A 23604-nucleotide genomic window follows, 5' to 3' on the forward strand; every position below is an offset into this window, starting at 1 on the left:
TAGTTTTGGTGGAAAAGCAGTATAGCTGGTCCATTAATACTTGATGCTTTTTATTTGTCAATTGCAAATGGGGCTTTTTCAAAAGGATCAAACAATATCTCTTAGCCTATCTCTCTACTTCTAAAAAACAAAACATCGTTTGGCATGTTGTAATTTTTGTTCTGATTTCCTTGATGTCTGGGGACCTTAAAATTTCCACTTTCGTTTTGTCTATTGTGTTGTTTGTTTTAGTTTTGTGGTTTGTTTGTTTTTATTTGGTTTTGAGGGGAAGATCTGCAGTTTGGCTCAGGGAAATGGTCAGTGGGAAAGAAAATCAAGAACAAATAATGGCAGACCTCAAAGTAACCTCGCTTAATGTTAATGGATTAAATAATAAAAAATAGAATACTACTAAAAACTACCTTTAAAATTTAAAAGGGAGGAAGGTTATGTAGCATTTCTTCAAGAAACCCACAGGAGGAACATTTCAAACTAGAACAACTTGCTGCTGGACAAGTATTTTTTTCATCCTTCAGCTCCACAAAACGAGGAGTTGCAATATTGTGTAGTAGACGATGGGGACAACTTTTGACAAGATATTCAAATGCCTACCCAAAACTGAAATTTCTTTTGGAGATTCCTTAGACGACCCTCTCAGTATCTCAGTGCTGCAGCCCTGGAAACAGCCTGTGCTGCATGTGTTCTAAACGACGATTTAGAACCGGAGGACTTTGTACGAGAGAGACTGTGAGACAAAGAGAGACTTCAAATGAAATGAAGACTGATAAGCTGTCATCGTGATCTCATCTCAGCCACATTAGGTGTCAGAGGATGACCCAGCTGTTCATGGAGACAGAGAGAGATGGAGGAATCACACTTGGCTGGCATCGAGACTTCTGAGGAAGGTGAAACGATCTTTTCTGTGCTGTTATGGGGTTGATGCTCTTAAATGATAGGGACACATAGGAAGTGTTAGACCTAAGTTAGGGTCTCCCATTAATGCAATTATGGGTTATTCTCTGATCAGGCCTCTTCTTTATCTTTTCCTTCAGTGTTTTATGGGATAGGTTGCCTCTTTGATCAATGCTTGACATTAACTTTTCTTTAATCTTAACTTTTCATCTGCTTGATCATCTTGCACTATTTAAGTGCACCTGATCAGGTCCAGATGTCACATCTAATTCAGTTCCTCACTGGTTTTCATCCCCTCATTTTATTGTTTCTTCATTTATGAGTTTGTTGTTTATTTAGTCATTTTATTCACTTTGTGTCTTTGCTGCATTCCCTGTTTCATCATTTATCCATACTTATTCTTAAACTCATTCATTTGTAGTCTTTTAGGAGTAGTTTTGCTGTGTACCGAGTAGTTTAATAAACCTTTCATTTATAAAGACACATAAAGATCTTGTGATGTGTGTGTGTATAATGTCAGGTCCCTGTACACCTGAAAAAAGAACTGTGTAGCAAACTTCAAATTATGAGACTAGATTAATTTATAAGGCAAAATGGGCTATCAAGCTTTCTATTTTAATGGGTGGTGCTCCAAGGTTTTTTTAATGTAAACTTATTGTTCCTGACAGCCAAAGTTGAGTCCCATTTCTCCACTTCATCTTTATACCAATTCATGTTTCTGAGTCATAATTTTGCATTATGAGTTATAGTTACGTATTTTGGTATTGATTTATTAATTAACTGATCATTTTAATGAATTGCTAATTAATTAATCAATCCTCTATTTAAACTGCTACATATTGATATGAGAAAACATCCCATTCCATGTTGCAAAAATCCTTGCACATAAGGAAGGGAGATATATTTTTAGTCTAAGTTAACTTAAAAAGAATGAAATTACATTGTTATGTTTACAAAAACATTTGATGAATAATCAGCAATCACATTCATGAAGACAGCAAATTAATAATAAATAAGTGGCATCTAATCGAAAATAAATTCCAGTGAAACTCAGTGTTAGGCCTAAAAAAACAGCAAACGACAGCTGAAATAAAATCTTCAAAAATGTTTTTGTCACCATTTTAATTCATGGAAAAATAACTCTGCAGCCAAAGGTTAGTCCACACAGAAAATCTGAGTTAATGACCCTAACTGGCATCTGCTATTAAGCATGAATACATGTGTGAAATCACAGTTTTACATTACACAGCCAAATAAATGTTAGCTTCAAAATAATACGACTAACAAAATGAACACTCACATTGATTAGACAATGTATAATGTTGACTAAATGATATCACATTATTGAAAACAACAGAAACATAATTCAGTTCACAATGTTAGTGAAAAGTGTAACACTGAGGTGAGTACATGTTAGTTGGATCTCCAAGTTAAAATCTCTAATTGTAAAATGAACATGGTAATATTAAGACCTGCTGATAGTTGCAAAGAAAGAACATGTTCTGGTAATTTCTTTTTAAATCAAAGTAAACAAATTCTATAAAGAAAAAATAAATGCAACCATGACATACTGACTGGTTCTGACTGTAGTGTCCTTTCTAAATCTGATGGAGCATTTCACAAATTCACCATAATTCTCCTTAGATTTTGTTGCATATTGCTGGTTAAGATAATCACAACACCTGCAGTTGAAATATGTGTTGCATAACACAATGCAATCTGGACATTCACATTTTTCATGAAATATAAAATTAAAAATATTTACAATATAAAACTATTAATATTCCTCATGTACGAATTTCAGTTCAAATGCAAATTATGGCTTTTTTAGAGTAAAAGTAAAAGTAAAATAAATCTAATGAGGGCCCATTAGATTGTGTTTTCTCTTTGAAACAAAGTTCACATACAAACTGGTAAAAGGCAATTTTACAAAGAATGAGCATAAATAAGTATGTCAGACCTGTGAAAAGTTTGCAGAAGATCCGAGGTCTTTTAAAGCCACATTGTGTAGAATTTATATGTTTTTCAAATGATCATGATAGCATAGGTTTTTGTTTGTAGAAAAATAGAAGATGCTGGTGAAAATAGTTGTGAGCCACAGTGTCCCCCGGTGTAAAGGAGCACAGAAGTGATTAACTGCATTTCTGGATTGCAGACAGAGTGGGTTTAAAACAAAAATATGTAACTTAAGCACAGCGGCCACTGTGGTCACAAGTTGTAACAGTAAAAAGATATTGCCATTTGTCATCTATAGCCACTTCTTCCCTGCAGGGCCATGAGGGACGAGGAGCCTCGCTCACACTGAGAGCAACTTACAGGAGAAATGCTAAAGGTAATAGCAGTGGCACAAGCAGAGGAATGATGAAAACAGTGTGCACACTCAATAATGTGAGCTACACAACAACATCTACCATCACCCAACATGACTCACCATACTGCTTCTACCGACCAAAACTCTGAGGGATCTGATACAAAAAGGGTGTTTACGTTCATTAATTGACATTTCAAAACCAATCGTCACCTTTAAATCATGACTAAAACTATACAATAGTTTGTTTACACTGTAAGCCTGCACACTACAAAAGCATACATCCAGACATCAGGTATCAACACCAATACTTACATTATTATGTAAGTCAATCATCAGAACATCCTAAAACCTGCTGAGGCGCTTAGATGTGCGAGTTGGTGTTACCTCTGTAGTTTTTCTCTTCCGAGCTGACGAAGAGTTCTTTTCTTCATCACTCAAAGACTCTTCTGCTTTTCGAACTTTAGCACTGCGGCGTCTGGGTGTGATTGTTACTGAAGGAACTGACCTCCCTCTTAAAACTCTCTTTCCAATCACTATAGGTTCCTCCTCATCCTCTGACATATTCTGCTCTTTGTCCTCATCCTTTTGACGTGTTTCTTCCACTGCTGCCACAGATGCATCTTCAGCCTCTTCTTCATTAACAGCAGTGTCAGATTCCACTTCTACAGCAGTTACACATTCTTCTGTGACTGCGGTTTCCTCTTCCTCAGCTGATGAAATCTGGACTGTGTCAGCATTAATCTCATCAGCAGCTTCTACTCTGTTGTCCTCCTCTTCAAGCACTGCTGCTTCCTCTGTCGAGGCATCCTCCACCTGCTCTGCATCTCCTACTGCAGATTCTCCTCCAGCTGCACTCTCAACTTTTTCCTCTTCCACATTGTTTTTCTGTTTTTCCACACTCCTTTCTTCTGCCTCTATCTCCTCTCCTTTCTCCTCAGGCAATTTCTGTGATGCCTCTTCTTCCTCTCCTCCAGTCTCTTCAGCAGGACTAGTTTCTTTTTCTAACTCTTCCTCCACATTCACCTCAGTTGAGGGTATAACATCCTCCGCGGTCTTGTCAGACTTTAGAATTCTACCTTCCTTCACAACAGTCAGTTCCTCAGTTGATATCTTTTCTTCTGTTTTATCAACACTCTCCTCTTGTACCTCCTTGTGGTGTTCATCAATCTTTGTGTCTGTTGGTTGTTGATCTGCACTCTCTTCACTCGCAGATCCTCCTGTTCCCTGATCGGCTTCATCTGTGGGCTCCACCTCCTGTTTCTCATGTTTTTTGCTTTGTTTTGTGGGCTTACATTTAGGTGGTCTGCCTCTCAAAGCTCTCTTCTGTACAGCAGGGGGCTCCTGTATCTCATCAGGAGAGGCATCTCGTTTATCCTGTGTCACTGATGTTTCTACCTTCCTTCCCTTTTGTTCTCTCTCAGATTCATCTGTTACTTTTTCATCCTCATTTTCTTTTGTGAGTTCAGTCTCTGCTTTATCTGGAAGCTCTATGAAACTTGCCTTCACCATAGTGTCTTCCACCCCAGGCTCTTCATTCACCAGCTGTTCATCTTCAAGCTGTTGCTTTTCCTTGCTTAATTCTTCCACAGTAACTACATCCTCTTTCACAGTGGTCATTTCCTCCTTTTCTCCCTCGGTTAAAGCTAACCCCTCCACTTCTTCAGCAGACTGTTCCTCCTCGACTATCTCTGGCTCTGTGGGTGATTCCTCTGCCACAGCTTCTGCCACAGCTTCTGCCACAGCTTCAGTCTCTTCAGCAGGACTGGTTTCTTTTGCTCCCTCTTCCTTTGTCTGACACTGTGTGCGAGATCTTTTGGATTTACGTCTATCTGTTGCAGCAGCTGACTTCCTTCCCTTCCTCAGAACTCTTGTTTCTACCACCAGCTCATCTTTTTCTGCGCTTTTCTCACCAGTCACCTCTTCTTGCTCACAATTTCTTCTTTTTGTGGTCACTGTCTTTTCACCACTGGTCAGAACTCCTGTCTCAACAGTTGGTGTTTCTTCCTCATCAGTAACTAATCCCTTGTCTGCATTAGGTGTCTCTTCAGCACTTTCCTCAACAGGGGCCACTTCCTTTCCATCTGCACATGACTTTGAAACAGCAGACTGTTCCTCTTTGACTATCTCTGGCTCTGTGGGTGATTCCTCTGCCACAGCTTCTGCCACAGCTTCAGTCTCTTCAGCAGGACTAGTTTCTTTTGCTCCCTCTTCCTTTGTCTGACACTGTGTGCGAGCTCTTTTGGATTTACGTCTATCTGTTGCAGCAGCTGACCTCCTTCCCTTCTCATCATCTTTTTCTGCACTTTTCTCACCAGTCACCTCTTCTTGCTCATCATTTTTTCTTTTTGTGGTTTTGCTTCCTGTGGCTCTCACTGTCTTTTCACCACTGGTCAGAACTCCTGTCTCAACAGTTGGTGTTTCTTCCTCATCAGTAATTGATCCCTTGTCTGCATTAGGTGTCTCTTCAGCACTTTCCTCAACAGAAGCCACTCCCTTTCCATCTGCACATGTCTTTGAAACAGCAGACTGTTCCTCTTTGACTTTCTCTGGCTCTGTGGGTGATTCCTCTGCCACAGCTTCAACTTTTTCCATCTCAGCTTCTGGCTCTGTATTTTCTTTCTCCTGAGCTGATGGAGAGGTCTTTTCTTCATCACTCAAAGACTCCTCTGCTTTTCGAACTTTAGCACTGCGGCGTCTGGGTGTGATTGTTACTGAAGGAACTGACCTCCCTCTTAAAACTCTCTTTCCAATCACTATAGGTTCCTCCTCATCCTCTGACATATTCTGCTCTTTGTCCTCATCCTTTTGACGTGTTTCTTCCACTGCTGCCACAGATGCATCTTCAGCCTCTTCTTCATTAACAGCAGTGTCAGATTCCACTTCTACAGCAGTTACACATTCTTCTGTGACTGCGGTTTCCTCTTCCTCAGCTGATGAAATCTGGACTGTGTCAGCATTAATCTCATCAGCAGCTTCTACTCTGTTGTCCTCCTCTTCAAGCACTGCTGCTTCCTCTGTCGAGGCATCCTCCACCTGCTCTGCATCTCCTACTGCAGATTCTCCTCCAGCTGCACTCTCAACTTTTTCCTCTTCCACATTGTTTTTCTGTTTTTCCACACTCCTTTCTTCTGCCTCTATCTCCTCTCCTTTCTCCTCAGGCAATTTCTGTGATGCCTCTTCTTCCTCTCCTCCAGTCTCTTCAGCAGGACTAGTTTCTTTTTCTAACTCTTCCTCCACATTCACCTCAGTTGAGGGTATAACATCCTCCGCGGTCTTGTCAGACTTTAGAATTCTACCTTCCTTCACAACAGTCAGTTCCTCAGTTGATATCTTTTCTTCTGTTTTATCAACACTCTCCTCTTGTACCTCCTTGTGGTGTTCATCAATCTTTGTGTCTGTTGGTTGTTGATCTGCACTCTCTTCACTCGCAGATCCTCCTGTTCCCTGATCGGCTTCATCTGTGGGCTCCACCTCCTGTTTCTCATGTTTTTTGCTTTGTTTTGTGGGCTTACATTTAGGTGGTCTGCCTCTCAAAGCTCTCTTCTGTACAGCAGGGGGCTCCTGTATCTCATCAGGAGAGGCATCTCGTTTATCCTGTGTCACTGATGTTTCTACCTTCCTTCCCTTTTGTTCTCTCTCAGATTCATCTGTTACTTTTTCATCCTCATTTTCTTTTGTGAGTTCAGTCTCTGCTTTATCTGGAAGCTCTATGAAACTTGCCTTCACCATAGTGTCTTCCACCCCAGGCTCTTCATTCACCAGCTGTTCATCTTCAAGCTGTTGCTTTTCCTTGCTTAATTCTTCCACAGTAACTACATCCTCTTTCACAGTGGTCATTTCCTCCTTTTCTCCCTCGGTTAAAGCTAACCCCTCCACTTCTTCAGCTGTAGGAACTTTGTTCTCCTCTTCCTCCTCATCAACCTCGTTCTCTACTTCTTTACTTAATTTCTGGCTGTGTTGGGTATATTTGCGTTTTGGTGTGTACCTAACAGTTCTTCCTCTCAAAACTATCCTTCCATCGTTAGCTGGAGATTTCTCCGCCACCCCCTCCTGTAGGTTGGGCTGCCTCTTAGATCTCCATCTAGGGGCTTTACTCTTGACAGTTTTTATGGCCTTTAGAGCTTCCTTATCCTCTGACGATGCATGTGTTGACAGGCTTACCTCTTGTTGTGTAACCTTTTCTTCATCAGTGTTCTCAATTTGAGTTCCCTCTCCCACATTGTCTAGAGTCTCTGCTTCCTTGTGTCTCTCTAAAACTTCTTCAGAAACTACCAGCACTGTAGTGTCTTCCCTCTGATCCTCTTCCTCTGGTCCCTCTATTTCTGATGCCACATTCTCAACTGTTATCGGGGGTTCACCGTAAATACTCGTCAGATCCTGTGGTACCTTATCTTCTACTTGTGGCTCCTCAGTTATGGATGCTGATGTAACATGGATTTCTTCTAGATCTTGTTCAGTTGTAGTATCAACTGTATCCTCTCCTCTTTCTTCAGGGGCCACACTGATCATACCCTAAAAATTAACATAGTAATTCAAAAATAAGTTGTTGTGCTGGTTGTGTACAGATGTATGCATAAAGAGCTTTCCTTACACAAACCTCAGTCTGCACCAACTCAGAGACACGATGCAGATCTGTCTCCTTTTGTGCAGAAACATTCTCCTCTCCGGGGGTTTCTGCTTCAATATCCTCAATTCTAAAAGACAGTTAGACATCACTTGTTGATTTCAAGCATTAATTAGTGTAAGGATTTTATGATGTGACAACGCAGAGCATACTTTTGTTACCACTTTTCAACCTTCTTGCCAAAACAGTCATGACAGAAAATAAACTTTTTTGCTTTCAGGAATGAATTTGCTGCTGTCCTCTGAATTCTATATGAGAATCTACTCTTCATGATTCAGCTGTAGTGAAGTGCCAGTTCAACGAATGGATCTACTCTACAACAATACTATCTCCTGTTACTGGAGATGAGTATATCTACTATACTTATCTCCAGTAACAAAAATTATTTGTCTTCACTTAAGCTGTGTAAACAAAAGCAGGAAAGCTTCACTTTCTTAAAGTCTGTCATAAACAACACTAACTTGCCCACATGTACACTGTTCACTGTAATACATTTTCAAGATCCTACTATGTGTCCATTGAAAAAGTCACAGTTGTGTGCAGAAATGATTCCCTTCTCCTTTACTGTGTTATGGTGGAGGGACAGCTACAAAAAGAGGTAATCTAACTAACTGACTTAAAAAAAAGGGAATCTCTATATGTGTGTGTGCATGTCTCTGTGCCCTTGACATATCTTGGGAACCAATCATTCAATCTATTTCACATTTGTTGGTGTATTTCTGGAGACCCAGAAACCTAGGGATGTACATTGTCGACTTTGGTGCAATTTGGGCACGAGACATGTCCAATATTAATAAACTTGAAACAGCAACTTGTAACCAAAAAAAATGTGGCGTATACAGGTGTATTTTTAATGTTTATAGCCTTCTGAATTAAAGGCCTTTTATGCTTTGCAAACCATCCTGAGTGCCTGGATCTGGATCTTTTACACCACAGTTTGTTGGTTACAAGGTCCTGCTCTTTTTTTTTAAACCAACATTCTTGTTCCCAGAGCCAAGGAAGCACTGTTTCGAGTCTGAAGTGGTTTAAACTTGGTTGCTTTCTTTATCCTGCTTTTGTGCACACAGAGACACAGGATAGAGAGAGAGAGGCTGTGCTGCTGCAAGAAGAGCTGGGCAACAAGTCGCAAAAAAGGTCTAAATTCAAGTCACTACGTCGATTGAAAAAATGTGTGTGTGTGTGCGCGCACACGCTATACTCATTTAAAATATCCACTTTTGAAATCCATGCTCTAAAACTTTACCACAAGCAAAATATCTCTGTAGATTATGCTCTGAAAAAGTTGAAGCAAGTGATCAATATGCCAATTTGAGAATTACAAACATTGAAGAAGGTCGAATTACTAATGTAGAAGGTCAACTTAACCTTCCACTCTCTAGTTGATAAAAAACAGCAGCTAATTAAAACATTAAAACATTCTAGTGTATGGTATGCATTAATCACTTATGACGTGGCATATATTCTTGTAAATGCATGGAAATTATGACACTTTACTTAACACCTACAATGAAACATTATGATGAAGCATAAATTATTTTTAATGCATCAATACATACCTCACTTAACACATACAATGATAACTTATGATATAGCATAGACTGCCATATCATTGTAGGAGTCCTTACTACAGTTGATTGTTGATGTGTGAATAATTGAGTATAAATATTTATAATGCATTATAAGCCCCAGCAATCAAACTCTAATTTATAACAGGTCAAGAGCATCCATAAGACCCTTGCCACTTATAAATGATTGCAAGTCAAATCTAGAATGTTTTATGAATGCTGATATAGCGCATCAGTAAGCATTATGTGTGTTTATGAGTGTATTCATAAAGCATTATGAATGCATTATAATTTACTATGAATGCCTTCATAATGTATTATAGATGTGGTCTTTACAGAAAGTGTTACCCACAATTCAATATTACTAATATAGTTCTAATATAGCTATATTATTAATATAATATGCTGCCTGTTTATTAGGGCATTTCCCTTTGCTAATTGCCTGGCACATAGATCCAGTTTAAGATCATATTCATTTCATTGTATCACTAAGATGAGTAAGAATACCATGTGGGATTTGTTTGTGCAAAATTATGAGTAAAAAGTAAGACCTCCAATGTTCATATGGGTGCCTGACTATTGTTCTCAGACAGACCTGAAAAATTATGAACCTGTCCTTGACCTTAAAGTCCTCCATCATCCTCATTCTGTGGTCTTCCTCGATGGATGTAGCAGGCTCAGTTGTTAGTGAAAAATCTCAGTTGACACAGCAATTGTCAATATAAAATTCTCCTGTCTCTGGTTCAAAGATGGTCTCTGGTGTCAGATCTCTCTCCTGATGTCTGCTGATTCCTGCTGAACTTTGACCTCTTCCAGTGGATACTGGAAGAGGTCAAAGTTGTGGTTTGATCCCCAGCTCGTCCAGTCCACATATCTAAGTATCCTTGGGTAAGAAACCAAAATTGTGATTGTGTATGAATTTTTAAAAACTGAGTAGCAGATGGCACCTCAGTCACCAGTGTGTAAATGAGTGCATGAATGGGTGAATGTGACTCGTAGCCTGGAAGCGCTTGGAATGGTCCAATAAGAGAAGCAAGTGCAGGTCCATTAACTGTCTTGCAGGAGTGAGTGGACGGCAGGAGAGAGATATAGAGGCACTTTCACTTGACACCAGAAAACCATTCCATCTTTGAGAAGAGACATACACAGGTGCTACATGACCCACACATGATGAAAACCATAAGATGCAATTGAAAGCTTTTAGGTAGACCTAGAGTTACACTTACTTTTCAAAACATAATATACATTGGTATTTTAAAATATAAAACATTTACAGTATATTGTTTTCAAAGTCAAAAATGATCTTCCACTTTTAACAGATTAGTTTTGATAAGCAAGAACAAAAAATATATTCTTACAGACCTGAGGACTTTTTCTGACTTGTCCTCTGCAATCTTCTCTCCCGTTTTTCTTCGTTTTGAGCCACTACTCCTGGTAATTGCCTCTATCACCACACCCTTTTCAGCCATTTCAGTGATCATCAGTGATTCCTCTGTAAAGGTAAGACTCTTGGAAACTGCTGAGAAACAGAGATACACAGGCAGTATTTGAAGGCTTTGAAAAGTACACTCAAAGAAAATTTTGCAGACATTTGTTAGACAATTTCAAGATGACTGAAAATACAATCTCTATGGTGTCAAATCTTTTGATGCATGGGGGACGTAACCCTTTGAAACCTGGGCAAATTGGCTTTATTCCTTTCAAAAGAAAGAAATTATTAACTAAAAAAGAAATGATGCAGAAATTAGAAAAAAAAAGAAATTATCTGAAAAAAAACAGCTTAAAAATTCAAATCATTCTTGGAAACATTTTTCTATATACACATATACTGGCTTTATTGATAATTTTCTAAATCTACTAATTTCTTACAATTTGTGGTACATTTCTTGACAAGCTGCTCATTGCCTTTTTCCCATGTTTTTGAGAGAAACCGCACCAATATGCTCAAGGTTCAAAGGTGTAATTACTTGTGAAAGGTGTCTGAATGCAGCACAAGAAAAGTGATGTTGATATAGGTTTCAAAGGGTTAATGGTCCAGCTATACAGTGCAGTTTCTGTCCATTCTTACCACACTGCTCCATTGCCTGGATCTTACTGGCAATATTGGTCCTCTGTTTGGGCCCACCTATGCCCTCCACCTCCCACAGCAGGTCCTTGTCTTCTGGGTACTGACACAGGTACTTCTCACACACTAGGAACAAGGAGGAGTGTGTTGACAGTAATGCACTAATCATGCTTCTATCAGAGATTCATGCTGTACACGTCAATACGGTGGACTCATGTACCTTTATACATGGATGTTGTGAGGGGGTACCTAAACCCCAGACTGTCCTCTTCGAAACTGAGCACAAAGTCCTCCAGCATCTGGAGGCCAAAACCTTTACCACGCTGACACTTTCTCACAAATATAGAGTCCATGACAGGGAGCTGATAGCTTCTGGTTGAAAAAGAATTATAAACACTGCCTACAAGAGAAACACAAAGCATACTCATGAGGATAGACAGGAATGAGCTAATATCAGTCATAGCAAATGGACTAAAAAAACTTTTGTATGAATGCAAACAAACACTTTGCTCTGAATATCACACAGTGGTTGAAACAACAGAGCATTAGGCAGCAGTAAGTACAGAGAAGATGGTGGTTTTCAAACTTTTTAAACTATGTACCACCTCATACAATATTTGGCTCTCCAAATACCACCATTATGGGAGAAATTAAAATTGAACCTATTTCTACACACATTTCACACAGGAGGCAAGTGTATTTCTGAAGTGAATATGATTTATTATTGAATGTTATATTGGTATATACTGTAGTAGCCCACAACAGTAATGAAACAGTTTTTTTTAACTGTATAGTTGTCAGGCCAGTAGGAAGGTTCAACAGCTTGAGTTTCTAGTCAGCTACAAACTTTTTTAAACATTCCATCTATGTCTCCTGATAGACACTGACATTGGCCCAAAATCAAATCATTAATCAATAAGCGCAGAACATTAAGCACGACAACTTTATACCAACAAATGTTTATAAAAAAAAAACAAATAATGTTCCATATTGGCCAGCATGTTGGTGACTATTGACTTACATATTACCTAATGAGAAGGGTGTTGCTGCCTCTGCGAACACAGTCCTGTGATGTCTGGGTTTTGCATCGTTTCCTGATGACGTAAATCACCTTGAAGGGGCCCTATTATGCTTTTTGGGTTTTCCCTTATTGGTTTGTGTAGCATTTTCGTGCTTGTTAAAATTCTCCTAAGTAAGAAAGTCCAAGCAGAAGGGAGCTCTCTCTGCTCCTAAGCTGCCTGAAGCAGCCTGTTTGAGTTTCAGTGTTTACTTCCGCAACAATGTGACATCACAATGTAACAAATAGACCTTGGCAACATGACGTCATCATGCAGTGCATGTCAAGTCAAGTCAATTTTATTTATAAAGCCCATTATCACAAAACACAGTTTGCCTCAGAGGGCTTTACAGTGTACAACATCCCTCTGCCCTTAGACCCTCACATCACCTAAGGAAAAACTCCCAAAAAAGAACCCATGTAATGGGGGGAAAAAAGAGGAAGAAACCTCAGGAAGAGAGGCAGAGGATGATGAGGGATCCCTCTTCCAGGACAGAGAGACGTGCAATAGATGTTGTATATAACAAATAAAATACAATCATGGCAAAAAGGAAAGAGAAAGAGAGAGGGGAAGTCTGTTGCCCCGCCGGCGAGAGTTAACCGCTTGGCCACACTCGGCCGCGCTCGGCAGCATTTGGCTGCCGTTAATCTCTACTACGTATGCTCTATGGGCCAGTAGATATGGGTATTTTACACATTTTCTAAACCCGGAAAAAGAGCTATCTCTGCATCATGCGCCACTGAGCAGCTCTCATAGGAATGAATGAGGCCCCGCCCCAAAGGCTGTATCCAGATTTATGATAGATCCATGGTTGGAATGGTTGGAACTGCCATATTTTGTGGCCACCCAGCAAATGAATAGCTAACAGGTGATAGGTAACAGCGGTATTGGTTATGATAGGCTAATTTTTCACTCAGTGTGCTGAAAAGTAGTTCAAAAGACAGTGGATTATACAGGAAAAAACTTTTACCCGACACAAAAAAATGTTACATGGAAAAGATCCCTATGAAGTACCAAAAGAAGACTGGCTTTGTGACCTGGATGCCTCCCCTTACGTCCCCGATATTTTTAGTTATCTTGTGTGTGGTGTTAGTGCCTACACTGTGTCCCAGTTTCCAAATGTTAAATCTTAAGAAGCCCACGTTCAGTTTACCAATGGCTGGGTAGATGACCTGGACATTTATAGGAGTCCAAATTGTGATTCACAGTTAGTCGTGCAGTGACATTACAACCACTGACACAACAAGTCCTTCCTCCCAGGCTATTTCCACCGGTTGCATGTGCGTTGTGTTACGCCTCTGCTGCAGTTTTGCTCTGTGCTCTCTCATCCATCAACTTCCGCTGGTGACAGTTTGAGTTCGGCACAGTGCAGCACTGCAGGATCAGCTGGAGTGGCGAGACCAAGGAATTCCCATGGTTATTAGAATCACGTGCAATATATCAGTACAGAAGAAGAAGTAATAACTCCATTCACTCCCATAACTCCCTATAAGTTGTTCCACGCCATTTCCTCTCTGTGGTTGTCCGGCTGATCCAGCAGTGGTGCACTGTGATGGACTCAAACCGCCAGTGGTGTGAGCTGACGGTTTAGGGAGCATGGAGCAAAACCACACTTTGATTATGTTAATCTTCTCAAAGTAACATTTTTTTGCATTGGGTAAAAGTTTTTCCCTGTACAATCCACTGTGTTTTGAACTACTTTTCAGCACACTGAGTGAAAAATTTGCATAAAATAACCGATACCGCTACCTGTTACCTATTGTTAGACATTTGTTTGCTGGGTGGCCACATAATATGGCAGTTCCAACCCAAACAACATACACAATGCACTGCATGATGACATCAGTTGCCCAGCTCAATGGAAAAGAATGTGCATAGAGAGAGCCAGCTGACCAATTAGAGCAGACTGGGATTCTGGAAGGTTGGACATAAGCTGTTTCAGACAGAGGTGTTGCAGCAGAGGGCAGCATGAGACACATGATGTGTTTTTTGAACATTAAAGCACATAAACCTATTCTATAGTAGACCCCAAAATACAAAGATGATCCCCAAAATGGGCACAATAGGGCCATTCCATAAGTTTTTATAGTCTCTCTTGGATAACATACTCTTTTAGTGATAGGTGGATCTTTGAGGATCAAAAAAAAAAAAGTCAGATTCCTCGCTTGGGAGAAAAAACCTGTCGGAGCGTCATTTTAATGTACTGCGGCAGAACTAAACCCCTGCTATTGTCAGACAAGGGCTCAATGCACAAAGTGACTATTTTTAAATATCCCATGGAGAGAGACTCTTTTTTGTTCTGAAAATGTTTGCATGCATCTCCGTTCTGTGCATGATAAACAGGATGCAGACTTCACTCTGTATCACTGTGAACAAAGAAATACAGCAAGTGCTGCTGGACTGAGCAGCAACTCCGCCCACATGTAAGAGTACTGTCTGCAGTGGAAACGCTACATGTAGGGTCTAGGTACATGTTTGTAGGAGTTACTTTAGGTTCCGAAGGTAATGTATTGACAGGTATCTGAAAATATAGGTATATGAAAATCGGGGCTATAGATCCAATTAAAAAGGAAACCACAGACCAAAGAACAAGATAACAGTTGGGGTATATCTGTGGAGATAGATTACCTGTGGGTTTGACTGAATAGAAGCCAACAGCCTGTCCGTTATTCCAGAGGATTTTTGCATGGTCTTTTTCTCCATGGCAGAGGAAAGGAAGCTCCTCAGAGCTCATTTCTTTGGCTCTATAGATGACACGATTAAGGATGTATAAAACTATTCTCTCCCCTACTGTCTTGACCTAAGGGACACAGAGAAAAACATGTTATACTTAATATAATGGCACCCTGCCATGTATGATTTTGTTGTATTAAAAACAAAACTTGATGCAACATTTGTAAATTCGGAGTGCTGTTGGAATGTACTGTTAGGTTATCCAGAGCACCGCAATCCCAGAGTGCACTCTGCCACTCCATCTAGGGAGACGGAGGTTCAGAGCGCTCAATGGAGTGAATGTGTGATTAACACCGTTCGTTAATTCATGTAGAATTAGATGCTCTGCTTCTTCAAACAACAGCTCTCTTATTTTAATGTAGATCAGATTAGATTAACAAATGCAACATAAAGCTGCATTTCCACTGAGCAGTCCAGTTCAGTTTCGCACATATTTTTTGCATTTCCATTAAAAAGATATGTGGATGGTACCAGTGGAACAGTTTCTTATCGTCCCCATTTGTTACTGTGTTGTCTATTTCTCTCCTCAAATGTTGTTAGAGACATGTTTTATCCATTGAATATGTGATCGTTGTTATCAGTTGGCCACCATTTCATCAAATGGATGAGTTCACATTACATCACCTACTAGTGGGACATTCTGGTAGATGTGCGTTTTCTACCTCAATAATATTTGTAACTCTCTTTTGAATACACAGCTTAGTTTTATTAAAAGTCCATCTTTCCAGCAGTGACATACTTCTGTAATGGATAGATTAAGATTCTTATTTTATATTTTTCTTCCTGCATTAAAAGTATCATTAAACATGATTGTGATAGGATAAGAAAATTCATCATCCTCCTTCAAGTCATCAAAATTGGTAAGAGTTTGGCTGAGGAGTGCTACCTCACATGTGTAGGTTTAAAAAAAAAAGGTGCTCTTTTGATTCAAGGACAAAAAAGACCAAAAAAGGAGGGAGAGGTTAGACTTGTTCTTTCTTTTGTCAGTAGGTCAAAAACAAAAAATTCGAAGGTACACTATTTTGCAAAAGTTAAAAAGCCTTTAATAAACAGGCTTTCAACTAACAGACTTCATCAGGGCGATAAAAACAAGTGGCAGCTCACAGATTTTTTCCTTTTGCATTTGTTTTCATATATGCAGTGTGTTTCTGTATATAAAACTGTTTTTTGTATATGCAGCGCGTTTCTCTATATGCAACTCATTTCTCTATACGCAGCACGTTTGCTCTTGTCAGCCACCGAACCTTACACTCCCAAGTCATCTCTCTTCTCATTACAGGTGATCAGCTGTGGTAAAGCATGGAAACCTATACTGAGGATTCATGTTTCCTGTACAAATTTTGTATATTTTTATTGATGCTTTTGTATGTAAAAATGTGAGCTGTATCTGATGTTGCTGGTCTTGAGGACACTGGTGCTTTGTTGGAGTTGACCTGAGTGTGTGCACACTCACTTGTAACTATGAGGGGCTGTGTGGGACATTATTCAGAATTACCTCCCACAGTAACACTTTACAATAAGGTACACAAAAAATTAGTTGTTACTGAGTAACTTACATTCAGATACCAGACAGTGGCTAATCATTAGTTAATGATGAGTTCATTAAGAAATGAGTGATGTAACTAATAAGGGATGAATGAGGAGCTAACTATTAGTTAATGATCAGTTCTTTGGTAACTCCTAAAATTAGTTGATTAGTAAAATGAGTGACGGAACAAAAGAAAAAAAACCTAATAACCAATCAATCAATCTTTATTGACCAGATGTAATCACAGTGAAATGTAATCCTGCCAGCTCCTGCCTACTGTGTAACAAAGAAGCCCAATAAGTAACACTTAAGTAAATAATTAACAAATTAGCAACAATACATGCATGGTTGGAAGGGTGAGCAGTGATCCTAGAAGCTACTCCTGAGCCCCTCAGCACCAGCCAGGCGCATGGCAGAGAAAGGCATTTGGAATCCCAAGAAGATCCAGAAGCACAGCCAGAGTTTAGTCCTTCTGTGTCCACATCAGCATTTCCCCAGATGCAGAGATGGTCTTGTCCATTCATGTGGTCTGGATCAAAGATGGTGTTAATCCTCTTTTACCTAGCTGTTTGCACTGATGTTACAGTTTGACAAACCTCAAATGTTCCACAGAAAACTAAAAAGTTTTCCCTGTGGGCATCTGCAAACACGTTCTGCTTTCAAGGATCTTCAGAGTCATGTGTTACGTTATAAATTGCCTTTAGGTCTCCTAACATGTATTTGAAATTACTGTGATGAGACTGTAGTTGTGATGAGATACGTGAATTTACACACAACGGGTTAGATCGCGTAATTCATCATAAAGTACAGAGAAATTAATGTCTCCTAAATTACATTAGAAACTAATGCCAGATGTGCGATCGCTCGGCGTGAAAGTTCGCTAACCCCGCCTTCCATCTGCACCCCAAATGCAAAGATAAAAACTCAGTGAGCTCTCAGCTCAGCGCTTCTTCTGCTTCTTCAGTACTTCTAGCGCTGCTTCTTGTGCTTCTTTCGCTTTCTTTCGCTTCTAATCCCTTTTTACCGCGGTGCTTCTCGTGCATCCGCGCTTGCAGCTTTTTCTTTTCTTCAATTTTATAAGCGGAGCCGCAACAGCTCACCAGAGCTTTGCTGAACTTTAACTTTTGAAGCCATTTTCTTTTTCAATCTCTTTGACGCTTTTTTTTAGACCAGTTTTTGGTCAGTAAAGACACTTTTGCAATTCGTTTTAAGTAAACTCAAATTAATAATTTAAAGTGACTCCCTCAGACCAATGGGACTACTTTTGATTATTTCTGCGAGTTTTAATTGAGAAGGACACTCCACGATTCGCCATCAACTCTGCCACGGATCTAGAAGCAACACCTGCTGCACAAACTATCAGCATCCGTTGCCCGCCCTTAAGGACTTTGTTTAAAGACTTTTACCGGTTCACTGAGGCAAACACCGAGGCCAGTTAAAGACCGCAGCACACCGACTCCACCTGCTCGGCCGCCGCCGCCTTTCAGCGGGTCACCTCGTCTGGAAGACGCGCCGCAGCTCTCCCCTGGAGTGAAGTGACGACCTGGACCTCCCTCGAGAAGTCTAATCAAGTCGGCAAAAGTAGGCGGAATAACATTTTTTAGTGATCAGAGTTGATGTCGTATAGTGAAGCTTTAATGCCACATTTCTAAATTCTAATTAACCGTTCAGTGCGCATCCATGCTTAAGACGGTCACGTATTTTTACCCACTGTCATCCATAATTAATCATTTACATCACCTGAACATACATCACTTAGGTTCCCTCTCATTTGTTCACTGTCCCTTATATGTCATACTACTCCCTCTATTTACTCATCATTTTATTAGCCTAAATAAAATATTCTCATTTATCGCCAAGTCATTGTCTGTAGATATTATTTCTTGAGAGAAACAAGATCAATGTATACAGGATAAACGGTACAGACTATGAGATTGATTAAAGTGATGACATGTTTTGAAACTGTCATAATTCAAAATTTAATTCTTTCCTAAACGGAGAGTGGTGCCCCTTTTACTTTAATGAGTGCAAAATCCAAATTCTAATGTAGTTATTAATAACTGCTACATAACTAATGGTTAGTTCCTCATTCATTCCTCAGTAACTACTCATTTTTTGTGTACCTTTTTTGTTAAGTGTTACCCCTTTCACATTCACATATGAAACCAATATCATTCACACACACAACTAAAAACCATTCACACACACAACTGAAAACATTACACTCACACACACACACAACTAAAAACCATACATGCACACAACTGAAAACCATTCACACACAAAAATACATGCATGCTCTTCACAAAGGCCCTGTACTGTTTGCTGGTGACGCAAATAGCTGTTAAGTGTAACAAATTCTGAGGGGCTATTTTCCTCTAGTATGGCATGGCAATATCAATGATTTTGGATCGTGGATTTCCGACATCAGGAGAAAAAGTTAATAAATAGTGAGAGTTTGAAATCATTGATATTGCTGTGCCATACCCATTTCCCATGCAAAAAAAACCAAAACAAAAATAGGATACATAACTGAAAACATTGCGGTGAAACAAGGTTATTGGCAGCACACTGATGAGACAGGTCAGCAAGTTCGAAATATCCACACAATTATTGTACAGTGTTTTTTTTCTCTGTCATGCTGTGATTTAAGTCAGCGTCTGAGATCATTTTAAAGACTGCCCCAGAATACAGCCCTCAGACTGTTAAGTGCCGAACTGTGTGGGCAAACAGCATTGGGTCCATGCTAAATGGCTCCTACAGGAATGGAGAATGCTGACTGATCATGTGCAGTGGATCTCTGTGAGCAGAATAAATGAATATGAATAGTGAGAGAGCGGATTTCCTCGCTAGAAAAACATCTTGTCATACCTCCAAAGCTCCATCTCGAGCAGGGTCTGCCGTCTTGAGAATGTCGTCCACTGGCCACCACTGGTCCAGCAGGTACAGAGCCACAGCAGTAAATGGGTCCGTGGGGGAAAAGAGGGCCAGGATTTTCTGTTTATCACTGGATCCATACAGAGGGACAAAGCCCACACTGGAGATGTCTATGGTGACCTGAGGACAGACGGACAGATATCTCAGGACACAAAATCATAGACATTAACCACACCTCACTCCGCACTGAAAAAAACCTCTGCTGAGTGTGATCTACTGACAGCATGGTCCTGACAGGAACAAGCCCAAAGTTCCTCTGTTGTGCCTGCAGACTGATGTTGCAGAGACTAAGTGACTTAAGTTAACTAACAGGACTTTTTCCCAGCACCTCTCTCTCCTGTTTGCTACCCTAATAAAATTTTTTTGTAATTCACATTTTATTGAATTTTAATTTTTTTACAACAACAAATACAATAAAACAGAACAAATTGGCAGGTTCCAGCAGGCAATGTCTATCACCAATTATCTAAAATAAAAACTGAGAGGTTCAACAATAAGGTTTGAATAATGGGTGTTCAGTAGGTGTGGTATAAGGTAGTTGCAGGTTCTCAAAGTACTAATTAATTATTGGCTTGCCAAGCCCCAAGGCATCAAAAATCTTAAATTTTACTCTTCGAGACCTGGAACCACCCTGAATACTATCATATCAAGTCACATTGACAGATAAATATTTACTTTTCAGTTTCCTGTACATACAAAATTTCTAAACCTTTCCCATTGTTCATTAGCAGATTCATTCCCACCGTTCAGTCTCATCAACATTTCTTCACATGCAGCCGTTTCCATCATTTGAACTTTCCACATTTCCATAGTTGGGGTTTGGGGTTCTTTCCAACACCTCAAAATCAGACGAGCACAAGTTAATAGAGCAGATTTTAATATTCGATATTTAAATTTGTTTAAATTTGGTACTTTTGTTCTGTCCCCAAGGAGACAGAGCCTTGGTGAGATTGGAAGAATACATCCTAGCCAATTCCCTATTACCTTCAAAACGTTTTCCCACAATGGGAAAACTTGAGTACATTCCCACATTGCGTGTAGATATGTACCACGTTGTGTTTTACATTTCCAGCATAAGTCATCATTTATTAATTTCATTTTATTCAGTCTAGTAGGGGGTATAGTAATATCTATGTATTATTTTATATTGAATATATTTGCTCCTTGCTTCTCTGACATATTTTTCAGTGTCGGAAAGAATCCCCTTCCACACTCCTTCATCCAAAAGACAATCCAAATCTTTCTCCCATAGCTTCCTTAAATAATCACACCCTTTGCTGGTCTTCCAGGGACATATCTCGTACCACTTGGAGGCTGTTTGAAGTCTTGATGGTAATTTTAAGAACTGATCAATAATATTAGCATCATCATGTAGAAGTATCTTATCTTTAATGCAGTGTCTGAGTTGTAAATATTTCCAAAAATGGGCTCTTCCTTTAAGTTTAAATTTTTCTAATAATGTTTGATAGGACACAAAATTACCCTCCTCAAAAATATCATCTAATGTTCTAATGCCATTTTTCAACCATTGGGCCCAGTAAATGGTTTGTTTACCTATTTTTATTTTAGCATTGTGCCAAATAGATGCATATTTTTGGGTGTTATGAGAGATTTTACAATTTTTATGCATGTCCCGCCAAGTTTTCCTTGAATGAGTTAAAATTGGGTTCATCATATTGTCATCCTTTTGCTTAATTGTTTGTGAGAGATTCTCTGTGGGTTTGAAAGGGAACGTGAGCTCCTGCTCAATCAAGATCCAGTCTAGGTCTGCATTTTTTACATTCCAGTGTTTTGCAAGTTTTGCCATTTCAAAAGAATAGCTATAATAGGATATATTTGGTAGGGATAGCCCCCCATCTTTCTTTGGCTGGTATAATTTATCTAAATTGATTCTGGGTTTCTTCGTACCCCAAAGGAAGCATTTTATCATGTTGTTATATTTGAGTAATAGCTGTGGGGGAATACATAGAGGAAGCATACCTGTAAGATAGTTAATTTGGGGAGCAATGACCATTTTAATAGTATTTACTTTCCCCCATAGTGTTAAATTCAACCTATCCCATTTCTCCAGATTAGTCTTAATTTTGTTTAATAGTTTTTCTAAATTGGTTGTAATAATTTCTTTTATATCTGAATTTAGTTTTATTCCTAAGTACTCCATGTCTTTTGGGAGCCATTTGAAATTAAATGAATTAAGTAGGGTAGGGGAGCATACCAGGGAAACTGGCATGGCCTCTGACTTATGCCAATTAATACAGTACCCTGAAATTTTAGAATATGTTTTAATAGTTTCTAGTAATTGTGCGACAGAACTAGCTGGATCCCGACACAGTGCCAGAATATCATCCGCGTAGAGAAAAAGTTTGTGTTCCCTGCCCCCCGCAGTAACTCCTCGAATTCTTGGTTCCTCTCTTATCATTACAGCTAAAGGTTCGAGAAATATTGTAAACAATAATGGACTAAGACTACACCCCTGGCGTGTTGATCTAGATATTTTAAAGAACTGAGATATCATGCCATTTGTAAAAACAGCAGCTTTCGGATTTGAATATAGGATCCGCACCCATCGGCAGAAATTAAAGCCAAACCCAAATCTTGATAGTGTTTCAAAAAGAAAGGCCCACTCCACCCGATCAAAAGCTTTCTGGGCATCAAGGGATAAGGCAACAACAGGTTGCAGGTTAGATTTATTCAACCAAAGTAGGTGCAAGAGTCTTCTCATGTTATCAGTTGATGTTCTATTTTTTATGAAGCCTACTTGATCCTTATGTATTATTTTTGGTAAAACTTTGTCTAATCTCAGAGCTAATACTTTTGATAATATTTTGCAATCAACATTAATTAAGCTTATAGGTCTATAATTTGCAGGGTCTGTTAAATCTTTATCTTTTTTTGGTAGTAGGGTTATAATAGCTTCATTAAAGCTGTCGGGTAATGATCCACACTCAAATGCTTCCTGCAGAACCTTTGTAAGAAATGGGCATAGCACATCCAGATATTTCTTATAAAATTCAGCTGGGAAGCCATCCACACCTGGTGACTTCCCAGATTTCATAGCCATAATAGCAGTTTTTACCTCTGTGTTTGATATGGGGGTTTCTAAATGATCTCTTTCCATCTGAGGAACCTGTGGCAGCGTGATGTTTTCAAAAAAAGTGGCCAAATCATCCTCCTTTGTTATATTTGAAGATGTATATAATTCCTCATAAAAACTCTTAAAGATCTTGTTAATGCCAGTTGTGGATGTGATTAGTTCATTATTTTCTCTAATTGTCATAATTGTGTTATTTGCGTCCTGTGACTTTAACTGTCTCGCTAATAATCGTCCAGTCTTCTCTCCGTTTTCATAAAAATTAGTTTTAAGCCTAAACAATGCGTATTGTTTTTTTATTATAAATTTCATGTAAATCATATTTCAATTGACAGATTTTATGAAATTTTTCCTCTTCGAACCGTTCCGCTAACAGTTTTTCTAAATCAATTATTTCCTTTTCTAATGATTGTAACTTATTACGACTTTCCTTTTTCTTGAAGGAACTCTGAGAAATAAATTTTCCTCTTACGAATGCTTTGAGAGCGTCCCATACTGTAGCTAGTCTCGCTGTTGAACCAATATTTAACTCTAGAAATTTACAGATATCGTCCCCAAGTTTTTTAGCAAATTCTTCATCCTGTAATAAACTTGTGTTCATTCTCCATCTTCCAACTTTGATTTTATCAACATTTAGATCTAAATGTAGCTCCACCAGAGCATGATCCGTTATTGCTATAACTCCTATATTACAGTCTATAACCTTATCTATGAGAGTGTGAAATTAGAAAAAAATCTATTCGTGAATAAGTTTTGTGGGAATGAGAGTAAAAAGAATACTCCCTCTCCCGCGGGTTAACA

General features: G+C 39.2%; 1 protein-coding gene across 3 annotated transcripts in view; it reads right to left on the reverse strand.

The window, feature by feature from the left end:
- Positions 1-1996: 1996 nt before the first annotated feature.
- LOC121943972 (titin-like) overlaps positions 1997-23604 on the reverse strand; it is a 38188-nt gene continuing 16580 nt past the window's right edge. Inside the window, exons 3-9 of one of the 3 annotated variants that reach the window (XM_042487592.1) lie at positions 19647-19832; positions 15143-15314; positions 11677-11856; positions 11460-11582; positions 10754-10907; positions 7794-7896; positions 1997-7714 (exon numbers count right to left, since the gene is read on the reverse strand). In XM_042487592.1, the coding sequence (XP_042343526.1) occupies positions 3545-7714; positions 7794-7896; positions 10754-10907; positions 11460-11582; positions 11677-11856; positions 15143-15314; positions 19647-19832 (5088 nt within the window). In that variant the 3' untranslated portion in view covers positions 1997-3544. Of the gene's footprint in view, positions 7715-7793; positions 7897-10753; positions 10911-11459; positions 11583-11676; positions 11857-15142; positions 15315-19646; positions 19833-23604 lie in introns of all 3 variants that reach the window. The other 2 variants (XM_042487593.1, XM_042487591.1) reach the window with 2 other exon arrangements.

Source organism: Plectropomus leopardus, chromosome 6 (assembly GCF_008729295.1).
Source record: "Plectropomus leopardus isolate mb chromosome 6, YSFRI_Pleo_2.0, whole genome shotgun sequence".
In the NCBI taxonomy this organism is placed as follows: domain Eukaryota; kingdom Metazoa; phylum Chordata; class Actinopteri; order Perciformes; family Serranidae; genus Plectropomus; species Plectropomus leopardus.